The 25,383-nt window shown below is 39.6% G+C and overlaps 1 protein-coding gene and 1 long non-coding RNA gene across 3 annotated transcripts in view; one reads left to right on the forward strand and one right to left on the reverse strand.

Moving 5' to 3' along the window:
- Positions 1–25,383, reverse strand: part of LOC119119654 (kazrin-like) — a 93,759-nt gene that overhangs the window by 5,007 nt on the left and 63,369 nt on the right. For both annotated transcript variants that reach the window (XM_037246142.1, XM_037246141.1), the window contains 4 exons: positions 20,394–20,501; positions 6,551–6,742; positions 666–802; positions 33–203 (listed from right to left, as the gene is read on the reverse strand). In XM_037246142.1, coding sequence (XP_037102037.1) covers positions 33–203; positions 666–802; positions 6,551–6,742; positions 20,394–20,501 — 608 coding nt within the window. The remainder of the gene's footprint in view (positions 1–32; positions 204–665; positions 803–6,550; positions 6,743–20,393; positions 20,502–25,383) is intronic.
- LOC119119657 lies at positions 2,338–4,146 on the forward strand. Its single transcript, XR_005097373.1, has 2 exons — positions 2,338–2,892; positions 3,445–4,146. It is a non-coding gene; the product is annotated as an uncharacterized LOC119119657 (long non-coding RNA).

Raw genomic sequence — 25,383 nt, forward strand, 5'->3', positions numbered from 1 at the left:
TTTTTTTCACCCCCTCCCCTTTTCCATCTCACCATTGCCAGTTCAGCCTCCAGCTCCTTGATGCGGTTTTCCTTGAGGTCCAGCTGTGCTCGCAGCATTCCCGTGTGCTCGGTGGCTTCCTTGGTCTGTCGCCGCAGGTCCCACTTCTCTCTCTCCAGCATGTCTTTCTCTTTGGCAAGAGCTTTCACCGCATCCTCGCTCTCCTGGTGGACAGCAAAAAACTGAAGTTAGTGAGTACATCTCAAAACAATAAAAAAGTGCAATTCCCTGGTAAAAACACATACTGATGACAAGTAGCTATCCCAAGGTGCTACGCAAAATAATTGGTATGAAAATTATGATTTCTTTACAACAAATATATCTGTTTGTCTATGTATCTGTATGCCATACTCTACGTCGTGACATGCAGAACAATTCCACTTCCACTAGATGGCAGAAGATACAATTAACCTGTGTATCCACCATTTTTTGCCTTTTAAAGAGATTAAAATCAATGTGTTATTCTGCATTTAATAAATTGTCGTGTAATTGTCGGTCTTTCAATATTTGCTCCAAGCCAGTGTAAACAAACAGGAAAAAGAATCCATGTTTTTATGCTTAATGGGGATCAGGCTGAAGTTTCTTTGAAATAAAAAAAAAAAATGCTGATGCATATATTCTTGTACTTTTCTGTGCTGGTCGTAGTTGCGAATAAAATCCCGGAGCTGCTCCTCTCGGCTCTCCAGTGTGGAATAAAGTTGCTGCATCTGATTCACCAGGTCTGCCTTTTCCACCTTAAGACGCTTACGGTCTGACTTCATGGCTGATAGAAAGGAAAGGGAGAGAGATCACTGGTTAGCACTGTTTTGTGTGCAAGCACAGGCTCACTGGTTTTACATGAGAAAACATTTGTAGGAGCACCTCTGCAACATTACGAATTCCCAGGACTATCATTGGTCATTCTCACACACGATAAACCTGGCTCGTTAGATGCAATATTTACACTGTGTATTTTCAAGTTCTATAGACATTGATACAAGTATGTGTTCATACATCAATGGTTTCTGAATCTGATTAATGAGTAACACTGTTATTTGAACAGAACGTCTCAAACCAGAAAACCGATTTTTATATTGATTTGTGGGCAACCTTTAATAGGCCTTCTCAAAACCATGCAAGTTTGGGAAGGAAGGAAGATGACTCAGAAAGAGACTCAGATTTGTCAGAATCTGACCAAGAAAATGACACAATGTATCGAGGAGGCGGCCGAGCCAAGACGCCACTGTGTCACGGTCCTCCTTTGTCTCCCCTTTCTTTCAGGCAATATGGCTGCGCCCAGGGTATCTCAACAAATAGGTTCGCACGCCCGCACGCCCACACGCCCATCCATCCATCCGTCCGTCCGTCCATCCATCCATCCATCCATCCATCCATCCATCCATCCATCCATCCATCCATCCATCCATCCATCCATCCATCCATCCATCCATCCATCCATCCATCCATCCATCCATCCATCCATCCACAGGTACATTTTAATATTGATTCAACACTTTGAGCTCTTGATACTTAATTGTGTATGCCTGGTTGTATCCATTTGCATGGCTAAGAAGATGCTTTCAAGCATTTGCACAAGCGAGGACCATTAAAGACACATATATACGATGTCTGCATGTTCACAAAAGCAAACATCTCCACATCTCAACTTGTATAGTCTGCTCTTTAGTCTCATTGTCATATTTTCCCTCTGTGGGACACAAATAAAGAATGTTATAAAACATTTTATTCACGCAGCCTTTAAATGTCTCAAAGACCCTTCCCTGTCTCTTTGACACAAGCTTGAAATTTTTCCAGACATTGGCTGACAGCTTCTATTACGCATTTATATGATAAGCTCCATTTTCACACTTTCCATATCCATCTCAGAACTTGGCTATTATTTGTGCACAGAAGCCCCATGACTGTTGGGTACTTTGAAGGATCACATCAGTTTCCCTCTTGATGCGCCTTTCTTTGTTTACCTCGTTTGTGCTCCGAGCCATCTGTGTGTCTGTGAACGAACTTTTTAACAGCTCCGCTTCCAGAAGTTGCATCTGGGGAGAATGGTCGGGGACCGGGAATATCGTACAAGGACAATGTCTGTAACGTTCTCACGATAGATAAAAAACACATTAAGATTAATGTTAGTGGGGGCTACTTGAAATGACCTTTTTTGGTCTTTTGGTATTACCCAGGGGTCACCGCAGCAACTCATCCTTTTCTATATGTCCCTGTCCACTGCATCTTCGGTTACAGCTCCAGTTATGCATATGTCCTCTTTGCTGCCTACCTGGTATCTATTTTTCAGCATGCTTCGACTGATATATACACTGTCCCTGCTCTACATGTCCAAACCATTTAAACCTGGGCTCTCTTGCTTGGTATCCAGTATGTGCTGATCTTATTTCTGAGGTTGTCCATCATTGCCAAGGTGAATCTTCACACCTTTAAGTTTCCAACCCTTTCTCCTGTCTTTTAGTCATTGATACCACCTCCAAACCATACATGGTTGGTGTTACTACCATGCTCCCTTCCACTCTCTCCATTGCTCTGAACAATAGATCCCATGCACTTAAACCTTTGCCACCCCCACTGGCCTTCTTTTTATTCCTACACATACTCTGGCCTGCTGCAACTGACCTTCATTCCTCATTTCTTGAGCGCAAACATCAGTATGACTCAAGCCCATAAACATAATTATTGTCGTGTCTCTCATGTCTTTGTAGTCTGTGATCAGTGTTAAGATATGTAACTAGAATCAGGAAGTAAGGGCATGTTTCAGCACAGTGTCGAAAGAGAACGCTGCTTGTTCTATTCTCTCCTGCAGTTCGGCAAAACAATTACCTACATTTTGTGTTATACAAGGCATCGTTGGTATGTATGTATCTTTGTAAGTTATTATGGATCGAAATAGATCTTTTGAGTTCTGAAATTATAGTTTTCTGTGATGTTAGACGATAGGATAAAAGAGTGAGATTTCGTGTCGATTTGGTTCATATGACTGATTATACAATGTGGTTTGTATTCTCCCAGTTTCACCCTTTCCTTTGTTATTAAACCTGGAGTCAACCTTCAACCTGGCCTTCAGAGTCTTGATGAGTGAAAGTGGTTGAGCTTACTGTCTTCGGATATTCAACATATTTGAAGGGCAGGATAATTATATAAATGGCAAAAATAATGTATGTTCACTATATTTGGGATGTCAAGACTTAAGATTCAATACAATACATCAGCACCAAATTTGATGTTTGTCCTTGACCTATGACTGTTTAACATTAATTTTAGCTCTACTAGTGATGCAAGACATAAATAATGGTTAAAATATTGGAAAGAACTAGTCAGTTTAAAATGCAACCTCAATTACTGTTTTTCATTCCCTCCCTGCACAAAAACCCATTGCTCCCTTTCTCTGCGTTTGCACAACAGGTTTCTTAGACTAAAAAAGCTCCTGTACCGGCAGAGAGAAAGAGGAAACCTCGTTGCACCTGCCTCAGTGAACTCAAAGATGCTGTTGAGATGAGCCAAAAACACTGTGGCTGTCTTATATCCTGCACCTGTGACCGTTGGGCAGCAGCCATCCGCCTGATGTTTGACAAGACAAGACGCCCACTGTGACTCAGTAAAAGAAACCATTGATGGTTAGTAGGTCGACAACATTTGAGTGTTTATGGAATACAAATGATGAAGAGGATCTTGTTGTGCTGATAAACTGTGTTGGAAAAGGTTAGTTGACAGCCAGCCGTATTCACTCCTTCATGTACTCTTTGGCTTTGTGTCGACCTGCCACATATATTTCACAGTTGGAGTAGGAGGTGTTTCTGAAGTACAATTTAAACTAATGTCTGCTTCTGTCTGATTCATGGACTCCGAGGGAACTATTCATACCAGGCAACAAAAATAAGACAGGAGTGTTTCCAGGATTGCCCAATTTAGCGCTAAGGTCTTTCAGGATACCGCAGTGATCATCAAAGTACACTTCTCCAAAATTACGGTTTAAGGTTTGAAGTCAATGGATGAATGTGAGACTGAAAAAGATTGTGAAGACGACAACTATACAGCTGGCTATGGCTAAAAAGAGGTAATTGTGATCCTTCATTTAGCAGCCAGAAAAAAAGACCAAAACATACATTAAAAAGAAAAAAAAAAGATGTTTATCAAGGAAAATAAGTGGACTGCGTGATCAGGGTTTACCTAATCTAAAGCAGTGGAAATTGTACTGCTCGGCACATATGTGGCCTAGAGGTGCACTGCTTTTCCATTTTCTGAGGATACAATAACAACCACCAGATGAGGCATATGACATGAGTGGCAAAAGGAAATCTAAGAGGAAGCAAAGTTTTTTAGACCACGTAGATGCCTAATACAAAATAACTACCTCAGTCCTCTTCCCTAATCTCGTTCCAAACTGGCCTATACTTTCTGCTGCCAAAACCCTTGTGTTTAATGGGAACATCCGTTACTGCAATGTGTTAAAAGCCTTTGTGTGCTGGTCGCTTTCATGGTACTTTGCTCCTGAACAGCTTCGACTGCCCACACAGGAAGGGATACAGTACTGTATATCACTGGCTGCCAAACAGGAAATATGGACACTTCAGAGCGTTGATAAAGGCTTAGCTCTACGTTTTCCTGTTGACACAACAGCTTTAAGCTCGCACGACTCCCAATTCTATCTTAAATTACAATCAAAAATCCTTTTTGGTGAGGTTGTTTCGAGAGATAATAATGCATGAGTTATGTCCAAGTCTAAGAACACGATTAAGGAGAGCCACAGCTTCTTTCACCAGTTGATACTGCAGTATTTGTCTCAAGGTAATAAAGAAACTATTTGTTTTATGCAAGTAGAGTGAAATCCCTCCATTGCGGGTTCTGCGGTTCACAGTCCCAGTATTTCACAAATTTGTTTGAGAAGTGATGTCAATATTATACTTTTACCAATTGCCAGCATTTTAAATTTAAATCCTGCCTGCCATGAAACAATGCCCATATTTACTGATTCAGCCTCAGTCTTGTTTCATCAGCCACGGACTAGCAGTTGTGTTTTATCAGGAGAGAGAGGAGCTGCTGGCCTTGCTGATCACTTTGATATGTATTTTCCTTTACTGTACGGAATGTAATGTTAGCTGAGTGGGATCACAAGGGTTGTACAAAAACTGCCTTGATGGAGCCATCCAGGTAAAGAAAAGAAGAAACGTAGCCAGTCGGCAATTGCCCATAACCATGTCTGTAAAATAAACAACTGAAAAATTGTTTTAAAAATACCTAGGTACCAAAATACCAAGTTGATGGTCAAATGCAGACTCACTTTGAGTCATTATTTTTTTGCCTTTACAACGAATCACCAGATCTAATTGTTTACATTATTGCACACATAATGCAGAGAAAAAATAAAAAAAACTTGACTGAGGTTTGTTCGTGTGTTAGTACGTGAATGTATTTTGAATGGTGAAAAATAGCCGTTGCAGCCACTTCCTCTTTACATTTGTGTAAATTCTGATTAATTTTACATCCAACGAGAACATGCAGTCCACTGAAATAGGGAACAGGGTAGGGGCAGTAATAGCCCACGCACTGTTCAAATCATTACTTCAAAAAAAAATACACGTACTCATAATGTTACCTGATGGATACATTACACGAAAAATACAACTTTAGTCTGATAACATTCTCACATTTAGACCCGTTCATACCGTTTCTCTTTTTCAAATAAAGCAAAATACCCAACTTACCCAGTTAATCACTTGCTTTTTTGACCTTACCCCCAACAAACAGTATAGCTGACAATTTCCTGTTTTTTACTTTCACACGCTGTCTTAATGGTAAAGCAGCACATCCCCTGCTTGATATTTCCCAAACTTGTGAGCCAACCCAAATTCCCCTTCTTGAAGCTTTTATTAGCAGCTGCTTACTATCACTACATGCTGGGCTCGGTCTTTTTTTCTTGATACATTCCTTCCCAGTAGAAAGATTTAGTATGATAAAATTTTGAATCAACTCTCAAATAAAGAGTTCCAAAAGATACACGTGTTTCAGTAGTTTAGAGTTCAGTTGTGCATACCGGTAGTTTGAGTGATTCCAGCCTCACTAAAAATAATTGATTTCAAGCTTGAAGAAAATATGAAACTATAGCAAATGTGCCTCATTGAACTGCAGCAGCATCCCACAGGCCCAAACACTGACTGGTGGTCCATGATACATCTTATATGCAGCCGCTAACACATCTCATTATCATTATGGTGACACGAAAATAATGCCCTGCTTTCCGGTCGGCCCATAAACAAAGACTGGAGGACCTGTGGGCACATTCTCTTTTGAGAATGGAACTTGAATGTAGTATGTAAATGGGGATTGCAACCACAATAATAAACATATAGTACTGTAACTGATACCTCTCGGACAAGTTCAAGGAAGGAAAAGGGGCCTGACTCTTTATATTTAATTATTGCAAAAATACAATCACAGCAGGTCATACGGGTGACTTTGTTGCGTATTAAAGAACACACATAGCTATTTGTTGCCCGGCTAAAGTTCTGACCTTGCAAAGCCTCTTTGGCTCGGTCCAGCTCCTGCTCCTTTTGGGCCAGCTGCACGCGGAGCTCGGTGGCAGAAAGCACCTCGGCCGAACATCCTCCTTGGCTCTCCTCCAGGTCCTTACTCAACATATCCTTCATCTGGCGCAGCAGGTGCACTTCTTCCTGCAGTTGGGCCACCTCCTCACGAAGTAGAACTACAACAACACACACATAGGAAGGAAGGTGAAGCGTCAATAGGCTGCTTGGATTTTTTTTAATGACGTGCGTGACTGAGACGTGCGCTAGTATAAGACACCTGTACTCGATGTAGCTACATTAAATCACTGACAACAACAAATAGAAATAGCAGCACAGTTATAAACAACTGTGCTAACCCTGGAAGTAGAAGATGCGGCACTTCCTCTTCTGTGTCGCTTACCTCAGACTCATCGTCAGTTGCACTTCCAATTATTCCACAGGCCTAGAGTGCTCTCGTGCGGTTTAGTGTGAAAATAACATGTGAAATGATATAATGTGTTAATAATTTCACAGATAAGTCACTTCTGAGTATAAGTCGCACCCCCGGCCAAACTATGAAAAAAAACTGCGACTTACAGTCCAGAAAATACGGTATTAGTGTGATGTGAGCTCTCTTGATAAGTCAGACTGAAGTCTCAGTGGGTTGGAACCAGTGGACAGCCACCTATTTTTCCAAATGGCCTCCGGGTTGGCAAAGACACATGCACTGAAGCTGCGAATTACAAATGACATTCTGAGTGGGTGCCCACTGATGTGTGCATCCCCCTGCAGGTGTACACAAGCCCATGCAGCATCCACCCTGCTGCAGTTGCCAATTTCACTGTGGCTCACAACAGCACAAAAATCAGCATGTTTTGTTTGTTATTTTTTTAGGCACCCTAACATGTAGCATATTGTTTTTGGTTTTAGTTTCAATGTCAGATAATTGTGCTTCTGCAAACAGAAGGTACAAATGCAAGTACATAGTAAAGCCGATATTGCCGATAGGTAAATGTATCAAAGGTAAATGCTTCACTGTCAAACAGATTATTGAATAAAAAAAAATGTTTTCATTCCTGATGCTGACCACAAAATAAGTAAACAAATAAATACAAAATTGAGGGCAATCTAAAAGTCACCACTGCTAAAATTGGCAATGTTAACTTTGAAAAAAAAAAGATTATCAAGCAACAAATGGCCCAAATGGAGGCTAATGGTATCTGACCTTTGTTTGTGCATGTATCAGCAAACAAATATGTGAACCCACTGTCATCCATCTACGCCTCCATTCCATCTGACTGTCCTAAACAGGCTCGGCTCTATTGTGATTATGGCTCACTAAAACAGTAAATTGAACCTCCATCGTTGGTCATTCATGTTAACGACTGCTTCAGTCAACAGCAACAATGCAGACCTGCACGCATTATACTAAATGGAATTGCTGTCATTTCCTACTTGTATGGTTTAGGGAAAATAAATTGAACTGCCCCCTTAAATAATAAGACAGCCTTTGTGGGACTGCTTTGCAGCTGCAGAAACCGGTTTGAAAAAAGTGGTTCCAAAATATCAGCGCATCTCTTGCGGAACAAAATCTGTCATCTTCTCTCCTGACATCAAATATGTGAGAACACTATGGAACCTTTTTGGAAACATAAAAGTGACTCATCTTCATACAGTTTTTAAGAATAATATCTTGCAATTCATCTTGAATTCATCGTCTTTCTGACTTCACCTTTCACAGTCCCTGAAATAGTTTCTGGTGATATATAGTAAGTTTAACTGCAGAGAGCAATTTGAAGGCATGTATTTTTAACACTTGCCTTCTTTGGTATTCACAAATTAACCTATTTTGTGTTTGTTTTTTTCTGAAGAGGCTATTCTCAACTATTAAAAGAATTATCTCTTTTGGTGCCCTTTCTGAAACGGCTTTCTGAAAAACACCCACGATGCCAAAAGATGGTGCTGGAGTGCTGTGATTGACAAAAGTAGTACACTGGTACCAAACAACTATATAGAACTGACCAAGGTCAACAGTGTTTGTCTGTTGGGGAGGAGCTAAGTTTAGCCTAGCAATAAGAGAGTCTTTGTCGCATGGACGTAGATTTTGAGAGCTTTTTTTTTTCTCCAAATTTTTAATGGCCAATCAATTAACAGGTAATGATCATTATTCATGTGTTGCCAGAAAATATCACATTTCAACTCAAAATGTTGGTGCATCTAGTCAGAATAAAGCATAAGGAAAACAGCAGGACACATGCAATGATGGTTTTCTTTTCAAACAGTAATGACATTGGCTTTGCTGTGGTGCTTAACAGAGAAAGTTGCTTTTAGACAATACATAAATGGAGCTTCTCGATCCGTCAGACTCAGACTCACCTCCCCCCCATTAACACAAAAAAGCACAAATTGGAAAGCAAAGCTAAAAGAAAAAACACATCCAACAGTTTGTCACAGAGGCCAGTGGCCACGAGGCATATGAAATTGGACTTGGCTGATTTGAGATTGGAGGGCAAAAGCTGATAGTGAATGACACAGCGTGTATATGTGTGTGATTTTGTGTGAGATCTGCAGTGGGGGCATTGTCGTAACTACACGCAGTGTGTGCAGAAAGTGTGAATACATGAACTGCCGTGACATGATGGAACAGCGACACTAACATGGAGCCTCTATGGATTACTTGAATGTAGTTTGGGCTCATTATGATTGTGTAGCCTTAATTAATACAATACGCTACATTGCACATTGTTAAGACGATGACTACAGTTAAATGGCAACATACTCACCCCAACAAAAGCGCCTCCATACAGGGCATGCACATCTAATGGCACACATCTGATGCAAATATAATTAATACGGAAAAGATTAATGTCATAACACTGTATCCTCAGCATAAAATAAAAGAAATACAGACTGTAATTATTTGGGACTGCCGGAAAAAACTTCACTGCCAGTTTGACTTTGAGTCATCCACTGTTTTTGGCACAGGATACACGAGGGAAAACAATAATGTGACCCCTGCATGTTGCCGTTTCGGAATCAGCGATTTAACGTTTTAACAGAGTTATTTGGAACCGATCCCCTGTTGTTCACTGAAAATCTTGGCTGTTTGCTGTTTTTGGGCTCAGGCCAAAGTAATTAAACTCTGGTGCCATCTGGTAGAATCATGGTGTTGCCGTTAGGTTTAATTCACTGATGATCTGTATTAGAGATTTCCTGTTTTGGGGTGGCCCTTGAATGCACGTTTTGAACCTGGTGCTTGTCAAAAGTGAACGTATATTCATATTTCTCTCCCAACACAGTTACTGATAGTTTATCTCACTAATAGTCATTTATGTTTAAGATGCTCAACTTCCATCTGGTAGGCACAATTAGATTTTTTAATCGGCAATCTTGGCAGGGCTCAGCTCCCAGGAATAGTGGGGGTTCACTGAATCTGAATTTCCTTGAATGCACCATTGTGGTAACAATGTGTATTCTCAAGGCAACAATGGATCCCATCAACACTTACCAACTATGACAACTTCTATCTCGTGCCAATTTCAAAGGTTTTCTCAGTGGAGCAGATTAAATGGTGATATATCACTGTACCATATATTGGGGGGGGGAAACAGCAATGATATTTTTCCTGACATTCAGTAATGTCCCATCTGTTGTGTTGCACTTGGGAGAAATACATTTCTCACTAATGCCAAGTGTGTCCTTATAACGAAAACTATAAATCAGTTGAAATGGAAATAGTTTAAATGGAACTCGCATCTGTGTGTCATTCTAAAAGATACTACTCTCTGAACTGAAAATAACTGTGGCAGAACAAATGTAACTAAGCCAGCACTTCATCATGCAAACTCCAATGATGCAGTGACAAGTGTTGAGACATTATTCCAAAGATCTTACCGGGAAGCAAGCCCCCGGGCTAACGAATCACCTCTGACATGGGCCAATCCCTCTCTTCATTTTGCCCAATGAAGCAAAGAAATTCCACGGATTTAGTCTTAATCAATTCATACATTCAATATTAATTGCATTTTTCCATATGAATTCAAGTTCAATTTCAAATGCTGAAGTATATTAAAGGTGTCCAAACATGAAGATCGACTCAGTATTTTAGACACCAAAATTAGGACATTTAGCAGTCCCATGGCAACGACAAAAATCAAGTACATTGCAAGAAAAAAACTACCAGAAATTAATCACTGTAGTTAGTCACTGCAATATTAAAACAAAAGATTCACTTTGACAATCACTGATGAGAGTGTCATGCAAAGGCCCTGCAGCTACATCTTTGACAGCTCAATTTTTTTTAACAAGCGTAAAAAGAAGCGAATGAACCACAGTAACACAAACACAACAACAACACACACGGCCTCAACTTTGAGAAGAAACAAAGCAAGTGGTGGCTTGGGTATCTAATAATGATCATATTTTCTCTAGGTGAGGCTTGGCACAAAAACAATCCCAAAAATAAATAATCAACTGCAGCTTTTGAGGCTCTCTCGACTGAGGCTTTGGTTAGGTACTCCGCAGTCTTGTGTGACATCTTGCGTGACGGCATTTCAGTCTCGGGAGACTTGCGAGTCCGTTGAGGCATATTGTTACGAATAGTAGAACTTGAGAAGCATTCAAATATTTCAAGTTCCACTCTCTTATTGTATCATTGGAGTTTTCCAAGTAGCAGAGATTGTAACTAAATAGAGTAGAATGTTGAAATAATCCATGAGTAAAGCTGCCTGAATTTTGACCGCTATAAAAAACATAAAGTAGATTTGTAAACTATGTTAACTCTAAAAACTGCAAGCCGCTGATAGCAAATTCATCAGCGGCTCATGACGATAGCAGGTGTGAGTGATGAAGGGAGCTTTCAGAGTTGGTCTGTGGGTGCTTGGAGCAGGATTAGCGAGTCAATTCTCATGAGCCGAACAATCTTCCCTGTGTCGCTGGAGGGAATGAAAGGGTCACAGTTGATGAAAATGAGAAAGGATGGAAGGAAAAAAAAAAACCTTCCCGCAGGGCACTCAATCACAAAAATCAAACGGTAATATTTTGTATTACGGGCGAGGACAATGAAAAAACAAAAAGAGTATTGAATTAGTAGTGAATTGCTATTTATAGATGAGGGGAAGAGGAATCAAGTGTCTGTGGTCTGTGCCTGCTTTTAAACACGTTTATGCTTTTTCATTACATATTCGAGGCTATTGCTAGAATATATCACTGAAATGAGATTTGGACTTATTCAAATCCACTATTAAACAGAGATGCAATAATTTAGAAGAATATCCTTCTACCCAGAATGGTAACAACCACTAAAGTGAAAGGCTATTCTGCCTCATTTTGGGCAAGTGGTGGGGGTACACCCTGCACTGGTGGCCAGTCAACCATGTTGACATTTCCCACTCGTCAGATGATGCATGCATCATGCATGGGGAGAAGCCAGAGTACTGAGAGATACGGTAAGGCCAGGGATCAGATTCGAAACCCGGACTGCAGGATTGTGAGGCAGGTGCCCTAACCGTTCATCCAATGTGCTGCCACAACGACAAAATGTTTCCTCCTCATCACGAGGTAAAGCGTTCAAATTTTCTTTAAATGGCTGCATCCGAAAAAATTGCAGGGCAACTTTCATATTCTTTGCCTTTAGTTGAAGAAAAAATACCTGCGGTAGATGACAATATTAGTCTGCAGTTGAATATAAATATTCCAATGTTTAAACATGAAAAGATAAACAGGAGGAACACTTTGCTCATTTTTACTTTAATGATAAGAATGTCATTGAAAGAACAGTTATTTTACGCTGTTACTCCCCACCGCCCCCGTATAAACAAATTTAGCAGAACACAACACTTCACATCAAATGCCTTTAACAAACAATGTTGATCGGTACACGACTTGCTTCGCTCTCATCAGTCACTGCGTAGATCAAGGAGTTTCCATTCCACCATTTGACATCCAGAAGCCTCAAAGCGAGACTATTTCATGCTCGGAGTCCTTGCATCAACGACAACTGAACTCGAGAGAGCGGGGTTAAAGCGGCACTCGAGTTGACTGCGAGCAGACAAGTGATCAGAGCGAAAGATAGGCCGTAATCTTCACATTCCACAACAATCTCTGCGTGTTAGCCTTGTGGCTGCCGATGCTATCATTTATGATATCTACAACTCACATTTCTGAAGAGAGATAATGTGGAAATGTATTCACAATTTAGAAGATCTAAAGAAAAAGGAAGAATCGGGTATATCCGCTTCATGCTGGCTCGCAGTCAACTCGAGTGCCGGTTCAAACATGATGGTCAGGCCTCAATTTGTCCTGGGTTGTACAGGCGGTAATCGTTTTTGACCGTGAAGACTTTGGTCGAGCAAGTGTAATTTCGTTATGTTTGCTAAGGTTTTATCACCTTTTTGCAACATGTTTATTTCTCGTGTTCAAACAAGGTCGTTTATATTGGATAGATCCATTTAAATATGCATTCCGAATATAATTTGTTCTTGGAGAAATTCTTTGTGAAAAAAATAATCTAAAATTACTTTACAATGAGTCAATGATTGCCAGTTGTTTTCGCCCAAGGGACAATTCTTTGAAGGCTCAGAACGAGTCTGCACTGTGGATTAAAAGTAATCCTTTGATAACATTTGCTTTTGTGAGATTAAGCAGCGTTTCCAAGAAACTGGATGGATGTTGCAGTGATGACATGGGGGTAGAGTTGTTGTTTGTGATGAAGGCACTGGTCGCTTGGACTCTTGAAAACACAACGACAGAAACGTGTGGCAATGGAGTTGCAGGCTGCCATTTAGCCACCTTCATGATCTCATGCAAGCCATGTGTTATGGTACAAAGTAAGCAAAAGAAGACAATTGAAGAATGGTTCCTCTCGATGTGCCTAGCTAACATTTTTGGGCAATTAATGAAATTCATCATAATGTTGGAAAATAGTTTCTACGGGTTTAGTTTATCTTACCAGACATGATGTGTCATAGTATCTGGGACAGGAGTTGTGCTGCTGTACGAACATGATTTCCATTCAACTTCCATCCATCCATCCATCCATCCATCCATCCATCCATCCATCCATCCATCCATCCATCCATTGAAATAAAGCAGAACATACAGAACAAAGAAAAAACAATACTGTCCATTTTGCTACAAGACATTCTTGCAGTGAGACTCGAAACATAGCAAAGAAAGCGGTTCTCTTCTGACAGATTAATCCTATTATGTGTGCAAATATATTCATTTACACGGGGAACTAAGACGTTCATATCTTTCTGACAGTGCAGGTGTCCCTGTTTGTCTACTGCATTGTTCAGAAATAAACTTTGCAGCCGAGGATAATGGTGGAGTAAGAGGGCACACAATGCCAAAACAAACAACAACAACAAAAAACAGAATGGTAATTGTGTTGCTAAAAAATCCAAAATGGTGTGTTTGAATATGAAATAGAGGTGTGGTTGTGGAATTATAGAAATAAGAATAATTTTATGATGTGAGGCAAAATGAGTGCATCAACGTCGAAAAATAACTACCAGTCCAAGAAAATTTGTTTTAAAGTTTTGTTCATAAAGAAAATGTTTCTGAATCCAACTAAACATGCTAAGGCACCAAAACATCCTCACATCCATAGACTTATAAAATTATTTCACTGTTTTCAAAATGACATAGCGGTGGATGAGTTTTTGTAAACAATGTGCACATCCCCTCTGGTTTGCTTGGTGTTCAACCAAAAAATTCCAAGCGTACTAATGTGTCACAAGAAACCACGTGACATCACTAAGGGGGTCACAAGAATGTAAACAGGATTCTGCTATGCGGCGCTGCAAGCTTTGCCAAGAGCACCAATAAACAAATGGCTGCTGGTTGTTAAATTTATGAGTTATGTGGAAAACATACCAATCAACAGCACACCAGCACACAAGTGAGGATACTTTTAGTTTCGTTCTTTGAATAATGTTTGGTACTACGCAAATGCTGTGTCGCAGAGAGAAGTTGGAAAACAAACGTGCTTAGTAAATTAAGGTTGTAGCAGGTTGAAGGGTGAAAGTGCCCTGACTCGAGATAAATGTGAGTTCCTTGACCAGTGGTGATCTTACTTCCAAATCTAATTAAGCAAGCCACGGTGTGATGGAAGTAACCAACATGCAAGGCCGAGGGAGCTTCCTGCTGCCATCACCTGCAGCAGGCTACGAAAAAAAGAAGGCAATTACACGACAAGCTCACTCAGCTTTAAACACGACAATGCTGACATCGTTGCTTCTTTCTCAGTGTCAGTGCAAGTATCAGACAGGGGGCAAAAAAAGAGTCTTGTCTTAGAGTTGGCTCGTACTCAAAGATCAAACATCAATCTACAAATTATTCAACACAATGCTTCGGCTTTAATGACCAAATCTTGAATGTTGTCCAGGTCTACTTTGCAAAGCCAAATAGCCAAACAGCGACTTCAGCAGGATTCACAGACGCTATCACAGAAATCCGAGAAGAAAAGGTCATCACTTGCAACACTTGAAGTTTTTACACAAAGAAAGCACTACGTAGCTTCCAGGTGTTTATTTTGCTGCAAAAATCACCTATTATCACAACCAAACCTTCACTTAAGCTTGATGAAAAATAGACTGCTTTGTCCAATTTGACACATCAGTGTTATGTGGCTTGAAACACTTTCATACAGTTAGCGTGACAAGCAGGGTTTCCGTCCTCTGTACGTATGTACGTATATTTTTGTCCAGCGCGGAAACTAATATCAAACGTAATTAGTTGGAATGAATAAGATATAAAACTGTTGTTGGAATGCAAATGTACAATCACGACAAACCTCTATGAGTGTGTTTACAGTAGACACATTGACCTTTTACAGAGTGAAGCAACAGCAAAACAGAGATCGAGGACAAACTTCATTTTACACAATTCGAGAGTGACCTCGCCGAAAACCTTCACCGCTAATGCAAAACTCCACTCTTGTCTGCTGTTCAGTCATTTGAATTCGTAGGTTAAAGGTCGGAACAGAGTTCAGACTGGGAAAGAAAACAAAAATCTCCACTGAAGTACAGGCAGGTTAAAGTCTCCCAACGGCTCGACCGTTAAACAGGTGACTGGATGGGAGGACTCACCATCAGATAAAGTTATTCATTTTATTCAACATGCAAAAAAGCAGGTGAGGATCCTCCCTTCTGGAAAATAATGACCCACTGCTGCATTCCCATTTCAAACCCTTACAAAAAAAAGGCCTGAAGCATTTATTTGCACTCACCACACTTGGTCTGCTCCCTGTCTGACTTCATCCCCTTCTGAGAGGGGTCTTCTCCAAAGGATTCCAGGATCAGTCAGTAGTCTGCCAAAGCCTTTGACAATTCACAAAACTTCCTTAACAGCCGACACTCAGCTCACAAGTGCCTAGATTTGCATCGACTCCAGCAAATATCCAGTACCCAGGTGCTGCTGCTGCGGTGTTCCCTCTTAGTGTACCTGTGAAAGGCGACTCCGACCGTTTATGTACGGGGCTCCTCCTTCGCCATTCAAACAGTAGACTGAGATCAGTGGGGCTGTCACAATTTCCCCATGTTGCTCAAACACTCTCACCGAGACACACAAACAAAGGCGGAGCCAAGTCAAGGTGCGGCTTTGCACACAGGTGAGTGCGAATGCGTGCTCACCATGGCAGGATGCACAGCAACACGCCTGACAGCTGGTGACTTGCTTCAGGGTCTACACAAACAATATGCTAATAATGCATGGCTGTGCTAAACACAGAAGGTCTTTGTCCCACAAAACTCACTTTCTTAGATGAGAAAATGTTGCAGTTCTGTTTTGTAGAGATTGCTGCGAGTATTGTTGGATGTTTTATTCGTAACTGTTTGTGACATGTTTATGCTAGAGTAACAGTCTTGATGGTTAAAGACGACCGCATTGGCAATGATTTCCAGTCGCTGTCTATGTTGTCTAAATCGTCATTAAGATAGCCGGCTTAGATGAGGGTAGTTACCATGGCAGTGAGGCTGTGTTGAAAGTACTTTGAATGAACATTTATGACATATAAACAGTTTGAAGCAATACCACTTTACCTCTCATTTGGAGAGATTTGGGATCTGCCAAACTAAATATTGCACATTCAAGAGAGAGCTGAATACACAAATATAGGGGAAAAAGAGCATGAATCAGATTGAAGGAAATAAAAGGTTGAAACAGCACAGGTTAACAAAATATACACAAAAATCTGCACAAAAATATGCAAATATTTACCAATCCAAATACTTCAGTCCGAGAGAATCTGATTTAAACAATTTTGGTGACTAAAGAAAAAGGCCAGAATGAGACACTGATGGGGTGGTGGAAAAGGCACGTAGAAATCTATAGGCAGAAGTGGTTAAAGCTGGGGAAAAGGTTGCACCTTATAGTGCAAATTTTACTGTACACGGGATACAATAAGAGGTGACGCTGAAACTCTAGGTTAGGAACCGGTTCCATGACGACGGGCTAACAAGTGTAATTCTATTTAATGACATGTAATGGCATTGCAAATTTGAGTTTGCTTCAATCAATCATTCAATAATAAGCCACAAAACTGGGCTAAATTGCATGGTTAAGTGTGACACCCACAACTATAAAATGAGCGAACATCTATTTGAGGAATGAAGTTATGAAACTCATCTGTGTTAAAATAATGAAAATAAACCTAACTCAAATTCAAAATCCCTTTTCACTGACTGGCAACCTTATTTTTTAATATAATGTCACTGGATTAAATCACAGTGGATGATAGTGGAAATCTTTTGACGCTGGATGAGAGGATGAATGGATAATTTGGTGTTACAGTCACATGAGTTTATAATGAAAGTGAAATCAGACAATGTAAGTGGAACTCCAATCTTTTTGGGCTGTGGGTTTTCTCATAAGAAGCTCTTAAAGCAATTTTAAAACGGGTAAGAATCAGCTTTCTAAGGTCAGCAAGAAATTGTTTCTAAAGGATCTCAAACGCAATAGCCTTGTACTCGATATCTTTGAATTGCAAGAAGGAGAAACTGGAGAAAAGCCGTAATAGTGTAATTTATCATGTCTCCCTATGGGATGGAAAGCTACTTAACTAATGTGCTGGTCATGGCGTCTGCTGGAGTTCACTTGAGGCTTCATTCACTGCTCCTTTATGAATAGTGGTAGGTTTTTTGGTCTATGACGTGTCTTTTTATTCATGCTGGCATTCATTTTTTTCTAACTAATTAATCACACATTCTTCTGCAATTTATCATAATGATATTTTATACTCGTACTTTTATTTTCCAAAATAGAGTAGTTAAATAGAATACATATTTAGAGTCAGACTACAGCTTAGTTTCATTCTTGAATACAATTCTTCTAAATATATCAAAAAGTGACTCAGCTTTTTTGGCATGTTATATTTTTCTTACAGAAAAAGCTCTCAAAATGTCTCACTTAAACCTTTAATCAACCCATGAGCGCCAGCAGTGTTGATTGTCAGGCGAGTTCTCATGGAGGTAACTCGGGCAACGTTTTTTGCTGTCAGATGAGATGCTAACAATGTACACTTTTGAACTTGGCTTTACGTGTTCAATTTGTTTTTGATTTCTCCAATGAGTTGTCCAGCAATGGAAAACATAAAACTACTAAAAGCCCATCTTTGTTCCTCTTTGCGGCAGTGACTCTAAATTTGATTACAAAGTGAGCAGAAGTCACGATGCCACAGCAAGTAAATCAAACTGAGTATACTGCTTTATCTTTACCACTTACGTATATCATTTAAATTCATCTCCAAAGCTAATTTTGACAGACAGCCCTAGGCTTTACTGTTTCCGAGTGTTTATAAACTCAATTTTCTGTACGTAGCCTCGTGTTTTGGTCTGATTGATGACTGTCACTTGGACTTCCCTGTCTTTGACAAGTGATTCAACAGGCTTTCGGCTGGTCCTTGTACTGATTGTGGTATCTGGTACAGCATTTTGTAAAGTCTTGGTACTTCTAAAAACCCATGATTCATGTTTGTACTGTTTTGCGACCAGTTTTTTTAGACTGATATTAAGTTACTTCTGTCCCAAGCTGAGTGGACTGCAAAATTCCCCCACACCCAAAAAATCAAGACGTGGCAGAATTTCCCAAATGCTCATCATGTTTTAGCTGGAAAATGTGTCGCTCTGCTTGTTTCACTGTGGTAGCACAGTTTGTGAATCCCCGCATGAGCAAAGACAAGAAAGTTGTTGTTTATGTCAGCACATTCCTCACTCCTTCAGTTTCATACATTTCACCACATGGGATCTCTGGCGGATAACCATTGGGATTTGATGTGTTCAAATCTTGGGGATGTCCATTCCTCTGCCACGACCTCCATCTCATCCTGCATCGTTTCCCTATGTCACCTTAGGCACAGCCTATAAATGGGCAGTGTGACTCAACAATAAAATATCAACTTGAAGACTTTTGTTTTGACATCAAACTAAACGGTGTACGAGCATTTATTGCTGCTCTAAAAATATTATAACGTTGGCTTACTTTGCCACATTTTGCCATATTTTTCTGCTTTAGGCATTCACCTTTCATTCTCCTCAGAATCTAGTGCAATAAATTAAAAGCACCATCTGGCCACCCTTTCGCTTGAATAGATGACGGTTAAACCACAATTTGATTTCATTTTTCATCTTTCACTAATCACTTCTTAAAGAGAGTTTGAGCAAGCAAAGAAGACACACTGCAACATGACCATGAACATCAAAAACTCGGTCCACAGGGTCATAATTACAAGGTAAGAGGCAGTCTAATGTCTCACCAACCCATTTTGAATGAGTTTATTGGCGAAGCCATTATTGACGCATGGAAATGGCAGTGGAGATGCTTGGATATTATTTATGGTGCCGATCGTCTGATGGGCTTCTGTAGGGGACAGGTGTATTTGGATATCTATATACGTTCTCCTGTCTTTTATCACCTGTTTGTTTCAACAGCACAAGTCCTAGCTGAATAACCAGCTCATGCATCTTCATTTAATCTTTTGTGTGTTGTTGGTTTATGTGTACTTTCATTTAGAATGGCACTTGGGCTGCAACTCATGACGTTTTACAAGATCACAAGGATGTAAGAATGGAGAAGAACATGAATTGTGAAACAACTATACATTTAACAAAGTTTCTGAAGCCAAAAGTAATAGATCAGCATGAAGATGCCGGTGTGACCCAGTGACCTTTGATTTGTGTTCCCACAAGAACAAAGCAAATGAATCACACATTTTGTATCAGAATGTTGGTTTTCCGAGTGTGGTTGTTTCTAAAATAAATAAATAAATAAATAAATAAATAAATAAAGGCACAGGATGCCTGAAAGAGATTATTTAAGAAAGATATCACTTTCTTAATGAGTCCGGTTTATACAGGCAGTTTTAAAATTGAAATCCCTTCCTCCTTTAGGGCTGGAAATTGGGTGATAATGTGCAAGCATGCAAAGTGTGCTCTCTGTAGTATTAAACATTATCGTGAATAATTGGGTGTACATATTTTATGTACACCTGCAATGAAAATTGATTGACCAACAACAGAGCAAACATTTCCTCTCTTTACAGAAAGTCAATATATGAAGATGTTGATAAAGATGCATGATGCTATTTTGTTGACAAGAGACATTATTACAACATTATTTTTGGGACACCTGGCCAATATTACTACCACAGGTGATGCAAATGAAACATCTTTGCAAGCTTGTACTCTTCTGGAATTAAAAAAAATACCATCTACTTAATGACAAGTAGATGTCGGCTGAAAGAACGTCTACAAAAAAGAGTATTCCTGAACCCGTGGAAACTTGCAAACTTTTTCACAGTGTATTTGTACACTTTATATAATCTTGAGTGAGAAATGTGCAGGGCATTACCTTTGTCTAGGGAGGCATCAGGAGAGTTGAAGTCCATCAGACTGCTGATTTCACTCGTGTAGCACAGGTCAGTGGAGGGCGCCTTCTGCCTCGAGTGCGGAGAAGTATCTGGCACAAAAACAAATAACAGACATTGGCGATTCAACATTCAAGATTTAATGGATGAAAATTGCAATATTTGACAGCTCTTCATGAGAGCTCAAACAGATGTGATTCAAAGGCTCACTTAACCCTTAACTGCTCCAAGACGTGAATCAACAATCCTTTTGAGAACATTGTAGGACATTTAGGACCGCGCATCACATTACAGTCATTTATGGAGTACAGCTTTCTCCTCAATACACATTTCACTTCACATTCTATGCAATTCCCCGGAGCAGCCTATTCAGCATTTACTGAAGGCCATGAATGCAACATCATGGAAAACAGCCTAAACTCAGCACAGTCGCTCAAATATTAGCATTTTTATGACTCGAGTTTGATTCGCTTGTGATGAGGTTCAGTGACTTTAATATAGTTTTCGGTAACCACCGGTGGCACACAGTGATAGTATACCTAATCCATTGCTACCGGCCACCTCCCTAAAGTGTCCAAAAACTGCAGCGAGCGCAGTCAGCGTTTGATGTTCATTGAAATAAAAATAAGCGAGACCATTCCAAGTGTAGTTATTGTCAAAGTGGACATCATGTCGGAATGAAATAAGAGCATACTGCAGTAACCACTGAAGGCTTGACTGATATAAAGGATTCTTTCACTCAGACCCTGACTTGTTTGCTGTGTGGTGGTGGGGACATGCAATACTTTTAGTATTTATTTATTTAAAGCATGATGCAACTCTTGAGATTAAAAGAAAAAGAAACATCTGCGCCCCTTTGCTCAGCTACTCTTCCTCAACACACCACCATTAGTACCCACTGGTGAGCTTTTAGGAAACCATTAGTGGTTGAACTATTTGTGGTAATTACACGGCAATGTGTCTGGGGGCGAAAGCAGGGGGTCAAGGGGCGGTGCTACCTTTTTTTTTCTCTCGCGAGATTAGTCATCGCGCTTGCCATAATGGACTTAATTAGGCAACAAATAACACACTGTCAAGATAAATGTTAAGCTTTTCCGGTGGTGGTCAAAAACTACTAAAATGTATACACATTCATGATCAAATGATCACTTGACATTTTATTATATTAATGAAGGTGGTATTATGTTATGAATTCTAATCATTTATTATTATTCTAATTATTCTAATCATTTAAGGAATGTAATTAAAAGGCAAATATATTTAATTTAATTATTATTTCTTAATACTGCTTTGAACAATTTGAATCATGACCCAAAATGTTCCGCAGGATCAGTTTTTGACAGACATCAAGCAACAAGCCTTCCACCTCAAGTCAAGTACATCTGATAATCTGAATTGCAGATGCTCATTCTTTCGCTAGGTGTTGGGAATGATTACCAAATCCCCTTGATTTACTATGCATGAATGTGACACTCAATTAGCTGATGGAATTGTTGTTTTCCTTTAATAGAATAGAATGAGCTTTTTACGGATAATGAAGCTAACAAAAATACAATGAATGTTTCTGCTATATCCCAGGTGCCTTCTTCAAATTGCTCAAGAGAGTGCAAGAGAGATGTTAAAACATTTCTGCTATAGTTCCTTCACTCCCTTGCATTCAAATGTCTGCCTTTGAGTGAATGTGACAATCGAGGCATTTTCATACCTGCTCTATAAATCCCATGTGGGATGATTGAGTAAGGCTTTGGGATAAGAGCATCATTTTCTCTTTGCCTCCATCTTATTTTTTGTTTCAACCCTTATCTTTCCAATATGCCAACAGCAGCAGTATTACAGTGTTATCATCAAAGCTTTGCATCCAAGCTTCCATGCGCGGATATCTGCTACATTCAGTGACAAGACTAATACTGTACGCATTTTCAGTTAGACAACAACCTTTCAGAATAATGCAAAGAATGTAGCATGCTTACAATAACACATTTGTTGAATATATAAAAAAAAAAAAAAAAGTGAGATTGCTTTTTTAATACAGGACACTTCGAAAAGATTATTTTAAAGCTTTTCAAATGCATGGCTTCCCAAGCTTCATTGCAGCTTTGTGTGATGCATCAATTACCTATCCCCGTAACTGATAATTATTTATTTTTAACTGCTTCAATTATGTTGACAATAAATTAGCACCTCAACCACCTGACACCTTGTTAATGTAATGTTAACTTGATAGAATATAATATCTTAAGATATATGTATGTGTGTGTATATATATATAAATATTTAAAAACTGTATAATGGGTTGACACATTTAGCTTATGTCTATATACAGTAATCCCTTCAATATTGTGGTCCCGCAATATCGTAGACAAATTTATCTTGTGTGTATACAATAATCCCTCTAATATTGCGGTCCCGCTATATCGTAGACTTCATTATTTGGTAGTGCTTCATTACAGTTGTTATTCTATTATTGTTTTAAATGTCCGTCCAACACCTCTTTTCCACAAAAAACTAGTTGCCGCTGACCTTGGGTTTTACTTTGTTTTGGAACGGCATGGAAAAAATATATCAGCTAGAAACACAGCTAAATAGAGAATTGAGTTTGTATACTTGACAGTCCAGCCCTGACAGGCTAAGATAAGGTTAGGTAGGTTTTTGTGGTCTTTTCTAGCAGACTCTTCTCTAATGACATCATACCAAAGAGCAGCAAGATGACTCTGATAAGACTCTTTTAAGATTTGCAATGGAATTATTCAACAAAAGCCATACTTTAAATTGAAGTCCCTGCATTAGTTCCCATTGTGCCACACTCAGAGAGTTCAAAGTTAGAACATTCATTTAAAGGTAAATCAAGTAGTCACGGCTACACCGAGCTGAACTTGACATGATTCCGAGATAAAATGTCTCCCATTTGATGCTCCTAAAGGGAATGATGAAAATGAATTACTACAGTGCTCATGGTCCGTCTGTCCCTGTGAATTCTCTCGTCTGACTCCATCACCTCTCCTTCTTCCTCATTTTCTCTGTGACTATTTAATGGTGTTCCCCCAGCACTTCTCACTACTGTGCCAGGCAAATTTTATCTGCAAGAAAAAGCGACGGGTGGAACAAAAGAAGGCCCTAATGACTAGTGGAGGTGATTAAGGACTGAATAGGCGCTATTGCTGGGACCTTCACTGAGCTGCCCGCGTTCTTCAAGTCGGTCTGCAATCTGCAGATAGGCAGTGCTTTTTTTCCGCCTGCCACGCGCCTTTAATTGCACCGACATCCCCCGGTTCACGGGCTGCCGGACTTGAGATAAAGCAAACGAATTCATGCATTAATCACATCCACCTTCCCCAAGACCCCAATTTCAGGGTCCCTCTAAATATACAGCACATAATAATGGTCCAAGAGTGTGATTGAGGGGAGTCTCTAGTGGTTAACATTTTCCGCCTGCCACCTAAATTCACATTGTAATGAACGTCGGAGGGACATTTTGTGTAAAAGCTGAGGATGAAGAAATGATGAAGAGAAGCCTTTTGCTACAGTGGAAATGTCCTTTTGACCAGCTTTTTGAAAGGCAGGAGACATTTTCTTAATCAAAGTACCCAAGAAGTGAAACTTCTGTCCATGCTGCATCTACTGCATTTTGAACAGAGACTAATCCTACTTATCGGCAAACAGGTTTTTCAGGTCGAAAGAGAAAAGGACATGACAAATCATATTATAGCACCTTTCCGGTGTATTGAACCATGCATTATATTCACTGCCTTGATGATCATGTTCAACAAGCACCACAAATAAAAATCATAATTGGCAAGACCACAAATGTATCATACAAAATGAATAAATTGAGTAGTCATAGCGACTTACTTTAATCACGTGACAGTTGATTACTTGAGTCTAAAAGTAACTACAGTAGAATGGAGTGTGCAACAACCGCCAATGATTCAATCTAAGCTCGCCTGTGCCCTGAACAAGAACAAGAACATGACATCAACCATGAAATGTTGAGAATACAGTATAACATGAGAGAAATAGGAGTTCAGAACATTCAGATTCTGCCATTTCTCAATCGTGAAAGTGAAAAGAAGTTTTTATCCTGTAGCTATACAGTTGTTTTTTTTGTGAAGACCTTATATTCTAGACTCTCCTGTTTACTGGTTAGTACAAATTGTCTGCTTCTTTGGGAGGCTACAACTGTGACTGAGCCCTTTTCCTTCCCACTCGGCATCAACACTTCAAGCATGACCTTCTGTGCCAACATATAGGCAAATTGGAGTGATGGGGCTACACGGGTGAACATCTGCGAATGCACTTTGGCACAGTTGCCACTGACAACCACTTTACACTTTATTTTCTAGCTTCTTCAACATACAGACCGAAAGCAAGTGCCTGCCAATGAAAGTACATCCCTGGTTCTCCTATACATGCTGCTAAAAGCAGAACGTAAACCCCAAAAAATGTAACAAAGCAGTTAAAGTATGATTAGCATAATCAAGTATATCACAATAATATATTTGATATTGTTTAGTTTCTATTTTGAATCAATCATTTTACAATCTAATTTTCAACCCAAAGGTAAACCATACCACTAACTGAAGCCAAGTAACATTCCATCCTAACAATCATTTTAATTTATATTTCAGTTTTGAAATATGGAGAAATTACCCTTTGGTAGTTGCATTTTTGGAACTTCCAATCAGTTCACCATCTTTTACTGTAGAAACAACGGTCTTAATGGTAGCAATTTTACTTCTTGCTCATTAAAGTTTTTTTCTTGGTTCATTGGTGATACACTGGAAAACAGTTGAAGTAATGAATTACCGTAATTTTCGGACTATAAGTCGCACCGGAGTATAAGTCGCACCAGCCATAAAATGCCCAAAAAAGTGAAAAAAAAACATATATATGTATATAAGTCGCTCCTGAGTATAAGTCGCCCCCCCACCCAAACTATGAAAAAAACCGCGACTTATAGTCCGAAAATTACGGTAA

Source organism: Syngnathus acus, chromosome 2 (assembly GCF_901709675.1).
Source record: "Syngnathus acus chromosome 2, fSynAcu1.2, whole genome shotgun sequence".
NCBI classification, from domain to species: domain Eukaryota; kingdom Metazoa; phylum Chordata; class Actinopteri; order Syngnathiformes; family Syngnathidae; genus Syngnathus; species Syngnathus acus.